Here is a 17,957-nt window from a genome sequence, read left to right on the forward strand (position 1 = left end):
GATCGATCGGCATAGCCTGCCGGCAAGATCACAGGAGTTGCTAGAACGAGCATCACTAACGCTCTCATTGATCATGTCTTCATTTGGGGGTATGCAGTTGCACACGGAATCATCAAAATAGACCTTTTGCTGCCGAGTGTCACTGTAAGCCACGTTCAATATAAACTGTTAAACATCCTTTTCCCCAGCCCCTATTCCATATTGAACACTACCACGCAAGATGTCGAAGCGAGAAAATCAGGAAGTCAACAATACGACCCAGATGCATCTAGCGACTCCTGCTTCTTCGGCGGCTGCGGCTTCGATCACGTCTGTCCCTCCTTGATGAGATACTTCCATCCCTGCGGCTACGGCGGTCTCTGTCCCTATCCCTATCCCTATCCCTATCCCTATCCCGGTCCCTATCCCGGTCCCTATCCCGGTCTCTATCCCGGTCTCTATCCCGGTCCCGGCGGTCCCTGTCGCGGTCGCGGTCTCGGTCTCTCCTATCTCTATCCCGGTCTCGGTCCCTCTCGCGGTCCCGGTCCTTGCCGCGACTCCGGCTGCGAGACCGACTTCGTCGGCGCTCGTTGTCATCTCGGGCCAGGTCGTGAGGTCGCTCCCTGTCTCTACCGGGCGGCACATAGCGGTCAATTTCGTCCAGGTCGCGTTTGCGTTTGGCTTCGGGAGATCGATCCCCTGCGCTTCTCTTGTCGTCGATTCCAGGGACTGGCATACCCTTCTCTCGGGCCTCACGCTGCGCGGCGAGGTAGGCCTTGGCCTCTTTTTCCCGCTTGCGAACCTCCTCCATCTTGGTCGCCTCCTTGTCATCCTTGTCTTTGTCCAGCCTTGACGAAGACCGCACGGCCGGTGTGGCAGGTCTCGATCTGGATCGACTCTTGCGGTCACGATCTCTCGTCCTTTCGGGAGACCGTTCACGACGCGTGCGCGAGCGGCTGCGATCACGACGGATTGACTCGCGGCGGTCGGCCTTGGGAGACCTGCTACGGTCTCTCCTTACAACGCGAGACCTGTCTCTTCTGACGCGCGAGCGGCTGCGATCTCTCCTGTCGGTGCGGTTGCGGGACCGACTCCTGTCACGACTCCTATCACGACGATCCACACGAGTTCTCGAGCGACTTTTGTCGCGTCTGTCGACACGTGCGCGATCCCGGCTACGATCTCGGCGGTCGCGAGATCTAGAGCGGCTTTTGTCGTGTCTGTCATGACGTGTGCGGGATCTGCTCCGGTCACGTCGGGACCGAGTACGAGATGCGGACCTCTCTCGTCGCTCAGGTCGCGTCCGGGTCCGGGATCGACTCCGCTCGCGTCTTTTTGACCACGACCTGTCACGCCTTTCGCGGGATCGATCGCGCGGGCGGGGCGACCTTGACCGACGCTCACGTCTGTGGCGATCGTCGTCATCTCGGCGGCGTCTGTCGTCGTCGTCGTTTTCTCGATCTGCTTTCCCGATAGCCCGTGAGTGGCTGCGGCTCCTAGCCTTCTCGGTCGGTGCGTCGGCCTTGGGTGTGACGGCAACGCTGGCGTCGGGTTCCTCCGTCTTGAGCTCGGCCTTCTTCGATGTCGGGACCTTTGGCGAGTCGCGAGATGTGGCTTTCTTGAAGGGCATGATGGCAGAAGCGGGAGCCAGCTTTCTAGGCGGTGGTGCCAACGCTTCATCAATCTCCAGTTCAGGCTGTTTCGCCGTAACACGGTTACTCTCGCGAAGGAGGTCTGCAAGAGCCTCCTGCTCAAGTCTTTCGAGCTGCTCTTTCGAAAGTTTCTGCTTGGCCTCCTCGGACTCGTCGTGCCGTTCCTTGCGCTTCCGGTCTCGCTCCTCACGTCGCTCCCGATCCCTCCGATGGCTGCGGCTGCGGCTCCGGCTGCGGCTCCGGTCGCGATCTCTGTCTCGACTCCGCTCCTTGTCTCGTTGCCGACGGCGCTCTTCTCGTTCGGCATCCCGTTCCGCCTGGAGCTTTTCTCTGGCGGCTCGCCTGGCATCTCGTTCGGCTTTACGTTGGGTCTCGGCTTTCTCACGCTCCTTTTCAACCTTCTTGCGCTCTTCCCTCGCGATCTTGCGTTTTTCCTCCTCAATAGCAAGCTCCTTCTGCCGCAGTTCTTCGCGGACTCTCTCGCGCTCGGCTCGTTTCGCCATGGTTTCCGCTTGATAGTCTTCGTCCGTCTTTGCTCCTCGTTGCTGCTCAGCGGCGGCCTCCTCCTCGCCAATGTCGTTACGCCGCAGCTGGCGCATGCGCTCTTCAATCGCGGCCCTATCGATCAATTGTGTGATGACCTGCTCCGCCTTTTGGTATACCCCGGATCGCTCGAGTGCGCCATCGATGAGAGCGGCCGCCTTGCCTCGCTCGAGGGTCAGAAGCTGCGCCGGGTTGCGGTTGACTTCTTGTTCGGCGACCTCTAGGATGGCTTTTGTGACTTGGGCCTCGTAATCCTGCGTTTGTCAGTTGTAGCCCCCTGGATAGGGATGTAAACTTACGCTGGCTGCAAACTTGTCCCAGACCTCCTTTCGAATAGCATCGTACCCGCCCTTCTTCTTGAAACTGTGCGCCAGCGACTCGATGGCCGCTCGGGTCGCGGACGGCAGAGGGAGGTCGGATGCCTTGTATTTCTTTGGTACAGGAGGCAACTCGGAGGACTTCGCTGCAGAATCAACGGACGAGGCAGTGGCGATAGACACCGGAAGAGTAGAGGTCGCCATCGTGGGCGGCTTGCTCAACAGCAGCGAATGGCCTTTTGGCTGAGGGTTGCCAGTCGTGTCACTGGCACGACAATCGGCACATCCGTTTGCGAATGAGCCAGCGATATCAACGGCGGCAATCAAGCTTGAGCAGCGTCCATGAGCTGTTCGGAGATGAGGATACTGCAAGTGGTTGAAGCTGGATGCACCTTGTAAGAGGAAATATTACATGACCATTGCTTCTGGAGGCGCGTTTGGAAGTCGCCAAACGAATTGATTTCTCGAAGTGCAGGTGCAGTCCAGTGGAGGCGGCAGGGGGTTGGAACTTTGAGTGGATGTCCTCCCTGGGCAGCGGGTGGTCTAAGCGTCCTTCTTGCCTCGGTGGTGTTTAGTGTTCACCCAACTGGTACTTACGATATTGTACTCCGAAGTCTATACGGAGTTGGGAGCTTGGTTCTGGTTTACTGCACTTTCTGTGTTGAGTTGGCGATGCAACCCCGCCCTCCTTCATGCAAGCCATGGGGACACCGTTATTGCACACTGCTATCTAGGTAGTGTTCGAACTCTCTGCAGTCCATCGAGGCTGCAGCTCGCTCTGCTAAGCTCCGTAGAGGCGACTGGAGTAAAGGCTTATTTGGCGATCACCTTGGAAGACCTTGATGGATTTTGGAAGCTTGCAGCGAGGCTTTGTTGAATTTATGTGATTGTCAATCAAAGATTTGCGCAAGGTCTGCTGGACCCTCTTTGGGATACCTGCAGACAGGCAGCACCTGGGATTCCCATCCAACGCCCAATGACGAAAGCTGACCAACGCGGTCGGGACAAGATGCTGTCGTTCTCTTCGCAAGATACAATGATTTCACAGCCCTCGAGTGACTGTCTCGCCTCGCCACGACAACTATTCTGTTGGTCATATAGGATAGTCAAAAAGCACCGTATTGATATTAATGATGCTAAACGACCGTTGGAGCCCAAACGCCGACAAGTACCGCCCCAACAATAGTAACATATCTTACTCCTTGACCAGGAACTCTTCAATGTCCTTGTCCTCGTCGTCCTCCTGCAGCTCCGCGAGTCTCTTTTCCTCAACGTCAATCAACTTCTTCAGCACTTCACGCTGCCTCCTGCGCGCCTTCTTGCCCCACTCGGTGGCCGTTGTCGAGCCGGTGACCTCGGCGGCCTCATCATCGCTGTCCTCGGGGATTTCGACCTGCCCGCGCAGGGTATTGGGTTGGACCTTTGCTTTCGGGCCGAGCCACTCGTCCTCGGGCCTAGTATCGTGCTGCTTCATCTGCGAGTTGCCGGCCAGCTTCATCAGATAAGGACGCAGAAGACAGTAGGCGCCAACGATGATGACAAGGCGTATCCACTTCTCGGTGCTCATGCCGTCGAGCGTGCCGCGCAGATTGGTGCTGAAGCGTGTCCAAGCAATATTGAGGAGGTCAAGTATGGCGGCCATTTTGGGCAGTGCGGCGGTGCGGCGGTTGCGGTAAAGGGTTTTGTTTTTAGATTGTATTTTCTGCAGAGATGTTCAAATGACGTTGAAAGTCGGATGTGTGTGGTCGGTTCGGCCGAGGGGTGGCTTTCTGAAGGAATGACAAAAGAAATCGGAGATGCAGGATGGCAAGTCGTGGCTGCAAAAAATGTCGCGACGGTGGCAGCCGGCTGGTCGCAAGGCGTCAAAATTGCGCTCAGAGGCCCCACGTGGGGAGCCCGCTAACTTTGGCGAACTTTGGCCAATTGGCGACACGCACAGCATTGGGGAAACGGCGCCTAAGGGGCTTTCAGGGGTGTATCAGTTATGTCACAATACTTGGGTGCGCTGCTGTCGCCTTTTGTTCATATGCTTGGAGCAGTTTAGGGGCAGCAAAGAACCTGGTGGATAGTGCAAATTGGCATGTGGTCTGCATTCATGCTTGGCGGTAACAACAGGATCCGAGGAATTCAGCAATAGTGATAGGCTTGTGGATTGAGGCTAAAAAGGCGATACACCTCTATTTACCTATCTTACCGACCCTTTAGGTACCTCCTCCCTAGGTACCTACCTAGGAAGGTCAGATAGGTACGTGAAGTGTAAGGCTTAGTCAGCTGTCACACGAACTCATCGCGACATCATGTGATTGGTATTTTGCCATCGACGACAGCTCAGGGTTCCTCAAGCGGCAGATCGTATTTCATGGCCCCAAGTCACGAGCCGTGCGCCTCTCCGAACTGGTGTACCTGGCGTTGATGCAAGCATCACCGGTAAACTCGAACTGAGCTGCCTGCGACCCTCCCATACCTCTAAACGAGCTCGGCAATAATAAAAGCTCCTGCTACGCGTCTGTCGCGTAAAGTGGGAACTGCACATAATAGCCTTGGCGTCTACTGCCTCAACATATATCATGGCAGACACAGCTAGTGAAGATGAGCGCGAGGTATTTGGCCAGACGTGTAAATTTGAAACAGAACTTTTCTAACAAAGCAAACCCAAAATCTAGCGTCTCAAAGCCGCACTCTGGTTTGCAGTCGGTAAAATCGTCGATGAAGAGTCAATCAAGCAGGACTGCAACGCCACGCCTCAATTCATCGGTGCACTGACCGAGATGGTGTGGGCCCAGATTGGTAAGATGCCTTCCCATGGGCTTTAAGGGCTCCTGGCGCTGACCATGAACAGAATCCGTTGCCGGCGATTTGGAGAGCTTCAGCCGGCATGCACGGAGGACCACGGTGACCACAGACGACGTGGTGCTCCTGGCGCGGAAGAACCCTGATTTGCTAGATATTGTCCGCGGCTTCGTCGATCAGCAAAAGGCAGACAAGCAGAAGAAGGGGAAAGGAAAGGAAAGGCGCTGACTGGTTGTTTAAACGGTCTTCTTCAAGATCGGGGAGGGTGATGCGCGAGGTGTACTATTGATACCCTGTGGTTATGAATGTCATGAATTGAAATAGATTGCCAGAGGCTAGCCTATGCCGTGACCCTATTAATGGGTAGACTTGTGAGGTATCTCGTAGTGATGAACTCCCAACGCCGAACACATAACGCTTTCCTCACCATGTTTCAACTCCAACGCCTCCCGTCTACAGTTGTTTAGGCCTGCGCCTGCCGCCTCCGTTCCTCCGCCGCCTCCGTCTCCTCAATCTCATTAAAAAGCTTCCACTCTTCCTCTGTCAGATGGAACCACTGGGCAAGGCCGGTCACAAGCGCCCATAGCTCACCCGCAATCACCAAGTGCATAAACTCCAGCCCGAGGAAGTTGGTGACCCCCCTCATTGTCATACCGCTGAAGATATTGGTGTCGTGGATGTCAAAGGTGGGGAGCCCCATTCGCTCACGGTAGGACCGGGCGACCAGACGTAGAGCGACAGCTTCGTAGGGTGAAACCAAGACATACCCCGAGATGACAGTAAATATGTCAGAAGCCAGACACGCCGGCAGTCTGGTCAACATAGTGTCCATGTACTGCACAGAAGCGCCGTGACCAGAGCCTTCAGGGCCTGTGCTCGGACGCAGTTCGGCAGACCACAGTCCCGGGGGAGCGTCCGTCGAGTCAGTGGCTTCGACGTCGAAGCTGATCAAAGTCGCACTAACGCCTCCATCCTCTTCGTCGTCGCTCCCGTAATCATCTCCCCGGGTTGAAAATGCACTGGGCCGACGAGCCGCTTGTACAAGGGGTTCTATGGGTTCCGCTTCGGGGGGGCTGTCCTCGGGGACCTCTTCATGCGCAACCTCAGAGAGGGGGCCCGGCTGCGATCGGTCAACATCGGGCACCGGCTCTGGAGTCTCCGGGATCGGCGCCGGCGGAGGCGGCGGTGGCGGCGGAGGTTTGCGGTGGTGCACCGTGTTTGGCAGTCGCCCATAAAACTCTTGCCACAGATGGCCAGTAACCTCTGTCCAGATCTGACCCCAGATGACATACGACACGAACGGAATAGCATTCACACACCACGCGCCGGCATATTGCACTAGCGAATGTGCGCTGAAGTCATCGGGTGGTGCCGGGGCTGCGATGGGCGACGAGGGCGAACCTGGAATGAAGAAGCTCAATGGCGGAAACCAACTGCTGGAGGGGATGATGTCTAGTCTTTGGAGGAAGACGTAAAGCTGCAGGTGCACGCGGATGTACGAGAGGGTCGTATTGATGTAGCGGTTCTTCCGTGGGAAGGGGTAGAACCAGTAGGTGGCCATCTTGAAGACGTGACCGCCAATGAAGGTGGGCAGCCCGGTCAGAAGAGCGCCTGATAATGAGCGTTGCTTCCTTTCGTGTTGGAGAAGCTCAAAGAAGGAGATATCGGCGTAGCGCTTGTATAGGAGGATACGCAATCGCATGCCGTTGATGCCCCAAACACCAGCGATCTCCAGTGCGCGCCCGAACCGCAGAAGCCGGGTTCCAACGGCATCTTCGTAGTTGAAGTACCGCCGGACCGAGTCGACCTCGGCGGAGGAGGGGGTATTGTCTGGCTCAGCAACGCCAATGACCTGCATGACCTCGTTGTGGGAGCGGACCATATCGCGGTTCATTCGTTTCGTTTCGGGATTGACGGGTCGTCCGCGGTTGTCGTATTGCTGAATAGGTGCGTGGGGGTCGTCTTCGCCTTCACCATCCACCACATCGTCGAAAGGCGAGCGGCCCTGTGGTGTCAGTCAGCATAATTCGATCATCATGCGAAAGATGCATACCAGAGCCTGCGCGGTCAAGGGGCCGAGTCTCGTCATCTTGGGGTGATGAGTTCCGCCTGCATATATACAGTGAATGACCTCGTTTTGCGACGAGTCCAAAGCTGAAATCGACACCACAGAAGAAGGTTAAACTCCTGCGAGCAGACCGAAAGATCACGAAGGCTGCCAGCGAACGAACGCGATTATCTTATAGGTACCTCTGTTGGTAGGTTAGTAGGTACTTCAAGGTGGAGTCAGAGCTGGAGCTCCTGCATGTGAGTGGGGTCTGATTAGATACTGCTATCGATAAGACAATCCAGAAATTTTCTTTGGCGGGATGCAAACCGCGGGCCGCTCCTTGTGATTTGATCGAGTTGCTTTATCATCTGCAAAATGGCGAGCAAGCAACCTTTTAAGACGACTTTCGAGCCGGAACGAGTTATCCGACCGATATTTACCGGCGGATCCGTCGCTTTGGATAATGGTGCCAAGATTTTGGCCACGCCGCTCGGCGAGGACGCCATTCTAACGAACCCCTCCAACGGGAAGCACCTGGCAAAGATTGAAGGAGTATGCGCCCCGGGACCTCTCGATCGATGCATACTGACACCCATAGGATGGCGAACAAATTTCGACCCTGAGCCGTACGTCTAAACTTGTGTGCAATTGCAATCCAATCTAACATCCCCAGTGACGCCCTCCGGCTCCCATCTCATCCTCTGCTCGCGATCCCTCTCGATGAAGATATACGCCTTGAAGACGACCGAAGACGGAACGATCGAGGCCAAGCTGACACGCTCGCTAAAGCCTCACGGAACCCCCGTCGTCGTCCTCGCCGTTGACCGAACGAGCACCCTCCTTGCGACCGGTGGAACGGACGGAGCGATTAAGGTCTGGGATATTGCTGGTGGTTACGTTACGCACACTTTTCGTGGACCCAGCGTTTTGGTGTCGGCCCTACACTTCTTCGAGGTTGCGGCGCGATCGGGCGAGGGTGAGGCTGAGAAGGCCGGAAAGAAGGGCAAGAAGTCGAAACAGGCAGAAGAGGAGGTCACCGCTACCACCAACTGGCGACTCGTGTCGGGCAGCCAGGACGGCAAAGTGCGGGTGTGGGATCTTCACAAGCGTGCGGTCATTGCGAATCTTGACTCGCATGTTTCGAATGTCCAGGGTCTCGATTACTCCCCCGAGCAGCACGCGATTGTATCGGCGAGCAGAGACAAGACAATCATCTGGTGGGACGCAAAGTCGTGGAAGATTCGCAAGGTCGTGCCCTGCCTTGAGCTTGTCGAGACCGTCGGCTTCGTTGACAGCGGCCGTCTGACCTACTCGGCCGGCGCCAAGGGTTGCCTTCGCATCTGGGACACTGACACCGGCCGCGAGCTGACGGCAGACCAGCCTGCAAAAGCCGAAGCCGAGAGCATCGTTAGTGCCGTGTCGCATCCCGAGCTCCCCTTCATTTTGTGCGTGCAGGTGGACCACACTTTGGCGTTGTACAAGGTGCCAGAGAGGGACGCCGTCCAAGGGTCCATGTTGGAGCCTTTTAGGCGGATATCCGGTACCCACGACTCGATTATTGACCTAAACTACCTCCTGCCTGACCGCTCGCTCCTCGCGCTGGCGACCAATGCCGAGGACATCCGTATTGTGTCCGTCAAGGACTCCGAGTCAACATACTTTGGCCAGGACTTGGCTTTGCTCAAGGGCCATGACGACATCATCGTTTCGTTGGACGTTGACTGGTCCGGCTTCTGGGTTGCTACCGGTGCAAAGGACAACACCGCCCGCCTTTGGCGCGTCGATCCTGCGAATAACTCTTTTACATGCTATGCTGCGTTCACCGGTCATACGGAATCGGTCGGTGCCGTGGCTCTCCCGAAGCAGCCCCCTCAAGAATCCTCGGCACAGTTCAAGGATCCTTTGAGCCACCCCCCGCCTTTTCTTCTCACCGGCTCCCAGGACCAGACCGTCAAGAAATGGGAGATTCCGAGAGAGGCGCAGGGCCGCAAGGGAGGATCTCGCGCCGTCTTTACCAGAAAAGCGCACGACAAGGACATCAACGCAATGGACGTTCATCCTACCACTCAGCTCTTCGCATCCTCTTCTCAGGACAAGATGGTCAAGATTTGGTCAGTGGCGGAGGGTGAAGTTCAAGGTATCTTACGCGGTCACCGCAGAGGTGTGTGGTCGGTCAAGTTCGCACCCTCCGGCTGCCCTGCAATCCAAGGCGACGAGGGCCAGGTCGCCGGCAAGGGTGTTGTCCTCACTGGCAGCGCCGACAAGACAGTCAAGATTTGGAGTCTGAATGACTACACATGTATCCGCACGTTCGAGGGCCACTCAAACAGCGTTCTCAAAGTCGTCTGGCTCAACATGCCCAAGCCCGAGGGCAAGGGCAAGAAGCAGGTGCAGTTCGCCAGCGCGGGTAGTGACGGCCTCGTCAAGGTTTGGGATGCCAACTCTGGCGAGGCAGAAACGACGCTCGACAACCATGAGGACAGAATCTGGGCGCTTGCTGTGAACTCGGCCGACAACACCATCGTGTCTGGTGACGGCGACGCGATCGTCACGTTCTGGAAAGACACCACGTCCGAATCGCAGTCCGCGGCTACCGAGGCTGCGCAGAAGTTGATCGAGCAAGAGCAGGAACTCGAGAACCACATTCACCACGGCTCCTACCGCGAAGCCATCGTGCTCGCTCTGCAGCTCAACCATCCCGGACGCCTGCTGAGCCTGTTTACGTCCGTTGTAACCTCTACTCCCGAGCTCGGCAGTCTGTGCGGTCTGAAGGCTGTCGACCAGGTCCTGGCGACTCTCTCTGATGAGCAGATCTTCACGCTCCTGTTGAGGCTACGTGACTGGAATACCAACGCGCGGACGGCCGCGGTAGCCCAGCGCATCCTCTGGACCCTTGTGCGCAGCTACCCCGCGTCCAAGTTCTCGAACCTCTCAGTCAAGGGCGCGCGTGGTCAGAAGAGCCTCAAGGAGGTGCTTAACGCGCTCAAGGTATACACTGAAAGACACTACCGGCGGACGGACGAGCTCGTGGATGAGAGTTATCTGGTGGAATATACCCTGCGGGAGATGGACAGTCTCGCGCCTGCGATTGAGGATGTGGTGATGGGGGATTCTGTGGGGGTTCAAGGGGATGTCGTCATGGCGTGATGTGGTAAAATATTATCCGTGCCGATCGATGTTATATCATAGAATTGCGTTGTTCTGCATTTCTTGGGTTCAATGACAGGAACGTGTCTGCAATTGTCTGGGCCTCACGTGCGTTCGTCGAGAGCTGCATGTTGGTAGCTATCAAATTCCAACTGCATGCGCAGTTTTGAAACAAGAGTCATAAACCAAATGCACTAAGGCTCACTCACGTACCTTGTATTGAGGCGAAAAAACCGCTGTCTTGGTGACGAATATTGTTCAGGTTGTGACACGGGAAGAAGTTGCCGAAAACAAGCTCTGGGCGTGGCAGATCAAAGCAGGGGCGTGCGCCTATCGCCTTACACAGCGACTTTTTCCAGCCTTACAATCGCGGCCAAGAATACATACTAATTGATCCATCCACGCCTTTCGACATCAATCCTGCAAACCCGCAAACCCGGACATCGACCTTTGATACCCCCCGTACGCCCAACAAATAATGGCGCACAGAAAACGACACGCCGAAGAGCCCCTCGATGATCTCGCCGGCGTAGCCTCACCCGCCTCCAAGCGCTCCAAAACTGTCGATTCCCTCATCTCGAACGGATCGCTTGAGAACGGCCGCAATGACGAGGGGACACTCACAACCGAATCACAAGCTGCCGACGATAGTGAACTCGATGATGAAACACCCCTTCAAGCACCGACCCGTCAATCAGCACCGACAGACGGCTACGGCGATCTCTACCTCGACACGATAGACCGCAACGTGCTCGACTTCGACTTCGAGAAGCTGTGCTCCGTCAGCCTGTCCAACATCAACGTCTACGCGTGCCTTGTATGCGGACGCTACTACCAGGGACGTGGGCCTAAGTCGCACGCTTACTTCCACGCGCTCGATGAGAACCACCACGTCTTTATTAACATGCAGACCCAAAAGGTCTATGTGCTCCCCGAGGGCTATGAGGTCAATTCGAAATCGCTCGATGACATCAAGTTTGTGTCAGACCCGCGGTACACGAGGCAGGAGGTCGCCGCGCTCGACAAGCCACCACTGCGTGCTTCGTTCACCCTGGTCGGCAAGGAGTACGCCCCGGGGTTTGTGGGCATGAACAACCTCAAGGAGAACGACTACCTGAATGTTGTGGTGCAGGCCCTCGCACATGTCGTGCCTCTGAGAAACTTCTGTCTCTTGGAGGATCTATCATCTCGGTCGGAATTGGCGAAGCGTTTTGGCATTCTGGTGCGCAAGATCTGGAACCCGCGCGCCTTTAAGGCACATGTGTCTCCTCACGAACTGCTGCAGGAGATCTCATTGCTGTCGAATAAGCGGTACACACTGACGGCGCAGTCGGACCCGGTTGAGTTCCTATCATGGTTTCTGAACAACCTGCACCTGGGGCTGGGTGGGTCAAAGACGAAGGCTGGGAGCTCTGTTGTTCAACGGATTTTTCAGGGCAAGCTCAAGGTTGAATCGCAGGCAATTACAGCGCGCGCCGATGCGGGCGATCGTTTGCGGTTCGAAGACGCCGCCGTCTCGGTGACGACGTCGCGGTTCATGTTTTTGACCCTTGACCTACCCGCAGCGCCCCTCTTCCAGGACGAACTGGAAAAGAACATCATCCCTCAGGTGCCTTTGACGACAATTCTCTCAAAATACGACGGCATTCACGCGCAGGAACACCTTGCCCAGCGCAAGCGGTATCGCCTGCTGCACCCTCTCCCCCCGTACCTCGTCCTCCATGTCAAGCGCTTCAGTCAGAACAAGTTCGTCTCGGAGCGCAACCCTACGATCGTCACATTTGACCCACGGGGGCTCGATGTCAGCCCGTATGTGGAGCCGAATACCAGCGAATGGCCCCCCGGCGAGCCAATCTGGTACGACCTAGTCGCCAACGTTGTACATGAGGCCGTCCGTGCCAAGGAGGACGTCGCGGACAGCGGAGAAGAGCGCAAGACGTGGAAGGTGCAGCTCAAGGACAAGGGGCGCGACGAATGGGTATCGTGTCAGGACTTGTTTGTGGAGAAGGTGCAGAGCGAGTTATTGTACCTGGGTGAGACGTATCTACAGGTCTGGGAGAGGCGCAAGACGCCGAAAAAGGCGTGATGTACAAGCCAGGTGGCGAACACCGGCACCATCACATCGAGACAGAGATCGAGCTGGCTCATTCGTAGTCATTGGGACTATCATCCGGTCAGATATCGCGCAGCCGGCATGCGCCGTGCGCTCAGATCGCAGTAGTATACACCTCGGAGGATCAAACCAATTCCAGTACCGCCCGTCGCAATCCATAAAACAACGTGACCGCTAAACGACGTTGATCGCTGCCCATTCCGCCGCACCCGTCACTTTCGATCCCGTCTCCGAGATTGACAATCCAGAAAAAGGGGGCCTTTCGGCACTCCATATGTCCAAACCCCGATATTCCTCATCCCAACAAGGTGTATTTTTGTCAGAGTTTCAACCCGAATGCTATGGAGATCCGCCGCAGGGGATCTGATAGTGTACAAATAAACATCAAAGATGGCTTGGAAAAAATGCAAGAGGGTCGCGTTCCGTGGCAGGTGGTGCTCAGGATGCGGCGGTTTTCTGCTCTTCGGTGGCCTGCTTGCCGCGCTTGTCGTGCTGCTTCTCGCGACGTGACTCCTCGATGGCGGCGCGGTGCTGGATGCTCTCGTCATGAGACTTGAACTCGAACTGCGTGTTGGGAGGGCACTTGAGGTACGACTTCCACGTTTCACTGCGGGCGTTAGCTGCGTCTTGTGCAAAGGTTGGAGACGACTTACCGGATCCGCAGCACGCGGCCGCCAGTCGAGCGCGTCCAGATACTGATGATGTCCTCGCCGTTGCGGACGCTAACAACACCGCCACAGACCTCCTCACTGGCGTCGATGAAAGCCTCGCCAAGGAGGGCAAACACGGTGTCCTCCCAGTACCGGTCGACGATGCCCTTCTTAAGGCGCAGCACCCACTTGCCGCCGCTCCTGTTCTCCTCATCTTCCCAGATGGGTCGGATGCCCCGTTTGAAGAAATGGTATTCCCAGCCAACTGACAGCTCAGATGGACGCTTGAGATGAGGGTAGCCAATCCAAAACTCCTCGACGGTGTTGCAGTGGATCATGGGCGTCAGCGACTTAGCGTACTCCTGGTACGGCTGGCCCTTGGGCTGAGGCGGCCGGCACCACGTCACCCACTCGTACTTGAGCGGATGGACGCGAAGCGTCTCAGAGGATGTCCTGGCCGAGACGGGCTGGGAGCCCAGGGCCTTCTTCTCGGGGATGGAGGCGACGGACGGAGCCTTGGCCGCCGGATCGTGCGACGACGTCACGCCGCCCGGCTTCGCGCCGATCTTGCCCATGGCGAGGTCGAACGGGTTGCCTGGGGATTTGGGCGTCTTGGCGGATCCGAAGGAGGCAAAGGCGCCGGAGCCCAGGCCGAAAGCGTTGGCGGCGGCGGCCGTGGGCGACGCCATGCCGCCGGCGCTGGGGGTCGTTACGTTGTTGAAGGGATTTGATTTTCCGCCGTGTGAGGACGTGTCGCCGCCGAATCGCTTGGCGAAGGAGCCGTTACGACCAGCAGCATCACCGCCCGGCGCGGGACTGCCATTTGTCGAGAGTGAAAGCTTGCCAGAGCTGGCTGGTCAGCGGTGAGGATGCGGGGAGGGACGGGCAACGAACAACTCACTTTGTGCGGCGGGTCCATAGGTTGTTATCCATGGGGACTGCTTTCGACGGCTTCCGGGCTGAAAAATAGGTACTTCTTCAATCCCTCGGTTCTGCAAGGGCGGCGGCACCTTGGTTTGAAGATCTGGTCGCAGTTGTGGCGGCTGGGACGGACGGGTGAGTAGTTCGCGATGAGGTCGGGATGGCGGCGGCGGGCGGGCGGGCGGGCGTACGGGCAGGCGAGTCGACGAGGGCCTGCTGCAGGGGCTTGTTCAATGGCGTTTGGAGAAGACGGGCAAGCTTCGGGTGCAAGGAGGTCGGGGATTCGTGTGGTGGAGGATGATGATGCGTCGATGGTATCTCGAGGGAAGTGACGTGGCGGGTATTACAGACGATGGTGTTGGGAGCGATGCAGTGAGGCGGGAGAAGAAAGGCGAATGAATTATCGACTGATGGAGAACAATGAATAGCTTGAAGAGAAAAAAAATAATACGGATACTTGATGCCCCATCCTTCTTGACCTTAGTCGTCACCTTGTTATCGATGGCGGATACAGCGATAGCGCCTCGCTTAGCCCAGGTTAGCCTTACCCCTGATGGATCCATCTTGACCGCTGACCAATGAGATGTGGTGACGACAAGGCGGGCACGCTGGAACGGCGCACCACAGTGAGGTCACAGCGAGTGGCCTCGGGGGGTTGAGGACGCCGTCCATGCCCATGCCGCCCGTCGTCCACTGTATTGGGCGCGAGGGGAGACTGCCCGACGTTTCCACCATTTGCATTTTCCGGATTGGTGGGTGCGTTTGATGCATACATATATACGTACCTTACCGGTTGGCAGTACATCAGGCACGGTGCCTACCTCGAAGCAGTGAGAACCAAGGCCAGCGGCGACCTTCACCAGTTCTGTCCAACGGCACTTGGGATGATGTCTTGCTGCCAAAAGACCCCTCAAACGGTTGAATGGGGAAGAGTTCACAGCGTGCATGGCCTGAAACATTTGCCAGCTGACTTGCGGGAGTCACGACGTTGGCCGAGAGAAGCATCCGGAACGTGCTGTCGAGTACCTACTTCAGAACCTAACCGCAGCGACGCAATCAATGGCATCCATTTTCTTCAACCTCATTATCATGACCTCTATCAGTCCCAGTGAGTAGGTATCACCAGCGTAAGGAAGACACCACGTGGTGTGCCTGAGGGACGCCGCTGTCTGGTTGGCCTACCCCGCCATTTACTCGGTCCACACCCCTGACAGCGCTGGTGTGCACAGTGCATCCACGTCCCCTCCAATTCCTGCCCATCATCCAAAGAAAAGAAAGTCCATCACGACGCGACGCGCTTACCTCACCAAGGATCGACATCAACGTCCTCTCAAGAACCCACTGACGTCGACTGCAAACTCACCGACCTCGTCCTCGGCATGCCCCCGAAATAGCCCGTTGCCTCGACATGGAAAAGTTCCTGCGGGAATGGAGGCAGGATGCCCTGAACAAGGCCCAGTACGATTCCGCCATATTCATCGGCGATAAGCTGCTGGCCCTAACGAGTGAGTGCCCCTTGACGGGCTGAGGGCAGTTTGATTATTGACGTGTTTCTGTGCTTCGCAGACGATGATAAGGACGCTTTCTGGCTGGCTCAAGTGCACTTCGCGACCGGCAACTATACCCGCGCCCAGACATTCCTCGCCAAACAGGACCTTGTCGCCCGCAACGTTTCCTGCCGATACCTGGGCGCACATTGCCTCGTTAAACAATCGAGATTCGACGAGGCATTGGCCGTCCTCGGCGAGCGAAACCCGACCCACCTCATCAACAATGTGAGCAACAAGCGCAAGACGAACGCGGCACCCCTGGGACGGGCGGTAGGCCAAAGGGCCAGGGTGGCTCGTGACGAGGCTGCCGAGGAGGAGGCTACAAATAGGAAGTACGAGGCCGCCATGTGCTACCTGCGAGGCATCTGCTACTCCAAGCAGAACGCCTTTGACCGGGCCAAGGAGTGCTACAAGGACGCTGTGCGGATCGACGTGCAGTGCTTTGAGGCGTTCCAGCAGCTCATGACGAACGCCCTGCTGTCGCCGGACGAGGAGTGGGCGTTCCTCGAGTCGCTCGACTTTGACTCCATCACCGTTTCAGGGGACGTCTCGTCGTCTCAGGAAGCGGCAGAGTTCACCAAGATGCTGTACACGACGCGGCTTTCCAAGTATCGGGAACCGTCGGCCTTTACCGCGGCGTGCGACTCGCTGTCGACGCACTATCGGTTGGCGGACAACCCCGATCTGATGCTCGCCAAGGCCGATCTTTTGTACACGCAATGCCGGTATCGGGATGCTCTCGCCATCACAGAGTCGATCCTGCAGGAAGACAAGTACAACTTCAGCGTGCACCCACTGCACTTGGCATGTCTGTATCAACTAAAGATGAAGAATGCGCTATTCCTGGTGTCTCACGACCTTGCAGACAACCACCCAGAGGAACCCTGCTCGTGGTTAGCTGTCGGCATATATTATTTTTCCATCGACAAGATTGCGGAAGCGCGGCGGTATTTTAGCAAGGCCAGCATGATGGATGCACACTTTGGTCCTGCGTGGATCGGCTTCGCACACACATTTGCCGCCGAGGGCGAACACGATCAGGCCATTTCGGCCTACTCAACGGCGGCGAGGTTATTCATGGGTACACACTTGCCACAAGTGTTTTTGGGCATGCAGAACCACGCACTTAACAATATGACGCTGGCGGAAGAGTTTCTCAAGACAGCGTACGGTCTGTGCAAGACGGACCCCTTACTGTTGAACGAAATGGGCGTCGTCAAGTACCACCAGGATAAGCCGCAGGAGGCTGTTCAATTTTTCCGGGCGGCATTGAAAATCGCCGCCGAGATTGACTCGGACCCACAGGCATGGCTATCCCCAAGGACGAACCTCGCACACGCTTACCGTCGCCTGCGGCTCTGGAAGGATGCACACATGGAGTTTGACGAGGTCCTGCGCCAGGGCGGCAAGGACGCCGCAATTTTCTGTGCCAAGGCACTCATCTATCTGGAAGAGGGACGCCCCGAGAAGGCCATTGTACCGCTGCACGAAGCCCTCGCCATTAACCCACAAGATGGTATTGCAACAGAGCTGTTGAACAAGGCACTCGAGGAGACAACGACTATCGACTTTGCAGATGGTGACGAGCTGGAGGCTTTCGAGCAGGAGCTTGAGTCGGGAAAGGCCGTCGCCAGGGAGCGAGTGTCGAACAAGCTGCCGAAGCTGCGGCGGGATGCCAAAGGCAAGGCCAAGGTCGGTCGGACACAGGTACTTGTAGACGAGGACGAGAAGGGGGAGAGCCTGATGGAGATGACTGACGATGATTAGCCTCCAGGGGCAGTAATGTAAGACATGGCGTTATGGTGGGAAGGGAGTGGGTTACCGGATATCGGTTAAAAAGTGTTGATTAGATTAATGGGGTGCATGGTCGCCATGATTTGCTGTTGAAGGTGAACTGCGTCTGGGTGAGGATACCAACTCGCTGACTGACTGGCGTTCATGTCGGGGGGAGGGGCTGGTAACCTCGAAGGCAGACCGCGCTGAGAGGAAGGTAGGTTGAGGCCGAAATAGGGGCGAATAAGTCTTTGTGATGGGCGCTGGATTGGGCAAAAACTGAAAGAGATATGGTCCGTTGATGTTTTCTCAATCTTTCATAGGGCCAACCCCTCGCCCGTACAGCCCTCACGTCCATGTGTCGTCCTAGGGCTACACCATCGGCGCCGTAGTGGGGCCTCGGGGACTCTACCGTCGGTAGACTCCGGCTCCACACACGGGGGTTAAGTATGCTGAGCATGTTGTTGTCGAC

General features: G+C 56.7%; 8 protein-coding genes across 8 annotated transcripts; 4 read left to right on the forward strand and 4 right to left on the reverse strand.

The window, feature by feature from the left end:
• Positions 1 to 103: 103 nt before the first annotated feature.
• Positions 104 to 2,947, reverse strand: CDEST_04610 (uncharacterized protein). Its single transcript, XM_062920769.1, has 2 exons — positions 2,474 to 2,947; positions 104 to 2,428 (listed from the first exon to the last, which is right to left on the reverse strand). Exons 1-2 carry the CDS (start codon positions 2,693 to 2,695, stop codon positions 269 to 271), a joined length of 2,382 nt encoding a protein of 793 aa, XP_062776820.1. The 5' UTR covers positions 2,696 to 2,947; the 3' UTR covers positions 104 to 268.
• Positions 2,948 to 3,352: 405 nt separating this feature from the next.
• Positions 3,353 to 4,320, reverse strand: CDEST_04611 (Putative protein trafficking Pga2). The gene has a single exon (XM_062920770.1). The coding sequence runs from the start codon at positions 4,131 to 4,133 to the stop codon at positions 3,687 to 3,689; it is 447 nt and encodes a 148-aa protein (XP_062776821.1). The 5' UTR covers positions 4,134 to 4,320; the 3' UTR covers positions 3,353 to 3,686.
• Positions 4,321 to 4,825: 505 nt separating this feature from the next.
• CDEST_04612 (Putative histone-fold) lies at positions 4,826 to 5,737 on the forward strand. The gene is made up of 3 exons (XM_062920771.1): positions 4,826 to 5,091; positions 5,155 to 5,278; positions 5,331 to 5,737. Exons 1-3 carry the CDS (start codon positions 5,059 to 5,061, stop codon positions 5,507 to 5,509), a joined length of 336 nt encoding a protein of 111 aa, XP_062776822.1. The 5' UTR covers positions 4,826 to 5,058; the 3' UTR covers positions 5,510 to 5,737.
• Positions 5,617 to 7,501, reverse strand: CDEST_04613 (uncharacterized protein). The gene is made up of 2 exons (XM_062920772.1): positions 7,335 to 7,501; positions 5,617 to 7,286 (listed from the first exon to the last, which is right to left on the reverse strand). Exons 1-2 carry the CDS (start codon positions 7,368 to 7,370, stop codon positions 5,745 to 5,747), a joined length of 1,578 nt encoding a protein of 525 aa, XP_062776823.1. The 5' UTR covers positions 7,371 to 7,501; the 3' UTR covers positions 5,617 to 5,744.
• Positions 7,502 to 7,666: 165 nt separating this feature from the next.
• On the forward strand, positions 7,667 to 10,683 carry CDEST_04614 (Putative U3 small nucleolar RNA-associated protein). Its single transcript, XM_062920773.1, has 3 exons — positions 7,667 to 7,883; positions 7,930 to 7,957; positions 8,005 to 10,683. The coding sequence occupies exons 1-3, from the start codon at positions 7,707 to 7,709 to the stop codon at positions 10,476 to 10,478; spliced, it is 2,679 nt and encodes an 892-aa protein (XP_062776824.1). The 5' UTR covers positions 7,667 to 7,706; the 3' UTR covers positions 10,479 to 10,683.
• Positions 10,684 to 10,863: 180 nt separating this feature from the next.
• CDEST_04615 (Putative Zinc finger, UBP-type, Zinc finger, RING/FYVE/PHD-type, ubiquitin specific protease) lies at positions 10,864 to 12,565 on the forward strand. Its single transcript, XM_062920774.1, has one exon. The coding sequence runs from the start codon at positions 10,957 to 10,959 to the stop codon at positions 12,562 to 12,564; it is 1,608 nt and encodes a 535-aa protein (XP_062776825.1). The 5' UTR covers positions 10,864 to 10,956; the 3' UTR covers position 12,565.
• Position 12,566: 1 nt separating this feature from the next.
• On the reverse strand, positions 12,567 to 14,585 carry CDEST_04616 (Putative translation Initiation factor eIF- 4e, eukaryotic translation initiation factor 4E (eIF-4E)). Its single transcript, XM_062920775.1, has 3 exons — positions 14,143 to 14,585; positions 13,245 to 14,090; positions 12,567 to 13,198 (listed from the first exon to the last, which is right to left on the reverse strand). Exons 1-3 carry the CDS (start codon positions 14,172 to 14,174, stop codon positions 13,030 to 13,032), a joined length of 1,047 nt encoding a protein of 348 aa, XP_062776826.1. The 5' UTR covers positions 14,175 to 14,585; the 3' UTR covers positions 12,567 to 13,029.
• An 822-nt stretch (positions 14,586 to 15,407) lies between these two features.
• On the forward strand, positions 15,408 to 17,852 carry CDEST_04617 (Putative tetratricopeptide-like helical domain superfamily). Its single transcript, XM_062920776.1, has 2 exons — positions 15,408 to 15,667; positions 15,729 to 17,852. The coding sequence occupies exons 1-2, from the start codon at positions 15,571 to 15,573 to the stop codon at positions 17,477 to 17,479; spliced, it is 1,848 nt and encodes a 615-aa protein (XP_062776827.1). The 5' UTR covers positions 15,408 to 15,570; the 3' UTR covers positions 17,480 to 17,852.
• The last annotated feature ends 105 nt before the right edge of the window (positions 17,853 to 17,957 follow it).

Source organism: Colletotrichum destructivum, chromosome 3 (genome assembly GCF_034447905.1).
Source record: "Colletotrichum destructivum chromosome 3, complete sequence".
In the NCBI taxonomy this organism is placed as follows: domain Eukaryota; kingdom Fungi; phylum Ascomycota; class Sordariomycetes; order Glomerellales; family Glomerellaceae; genus Colletotrichum; species Colletotrichum destructivum.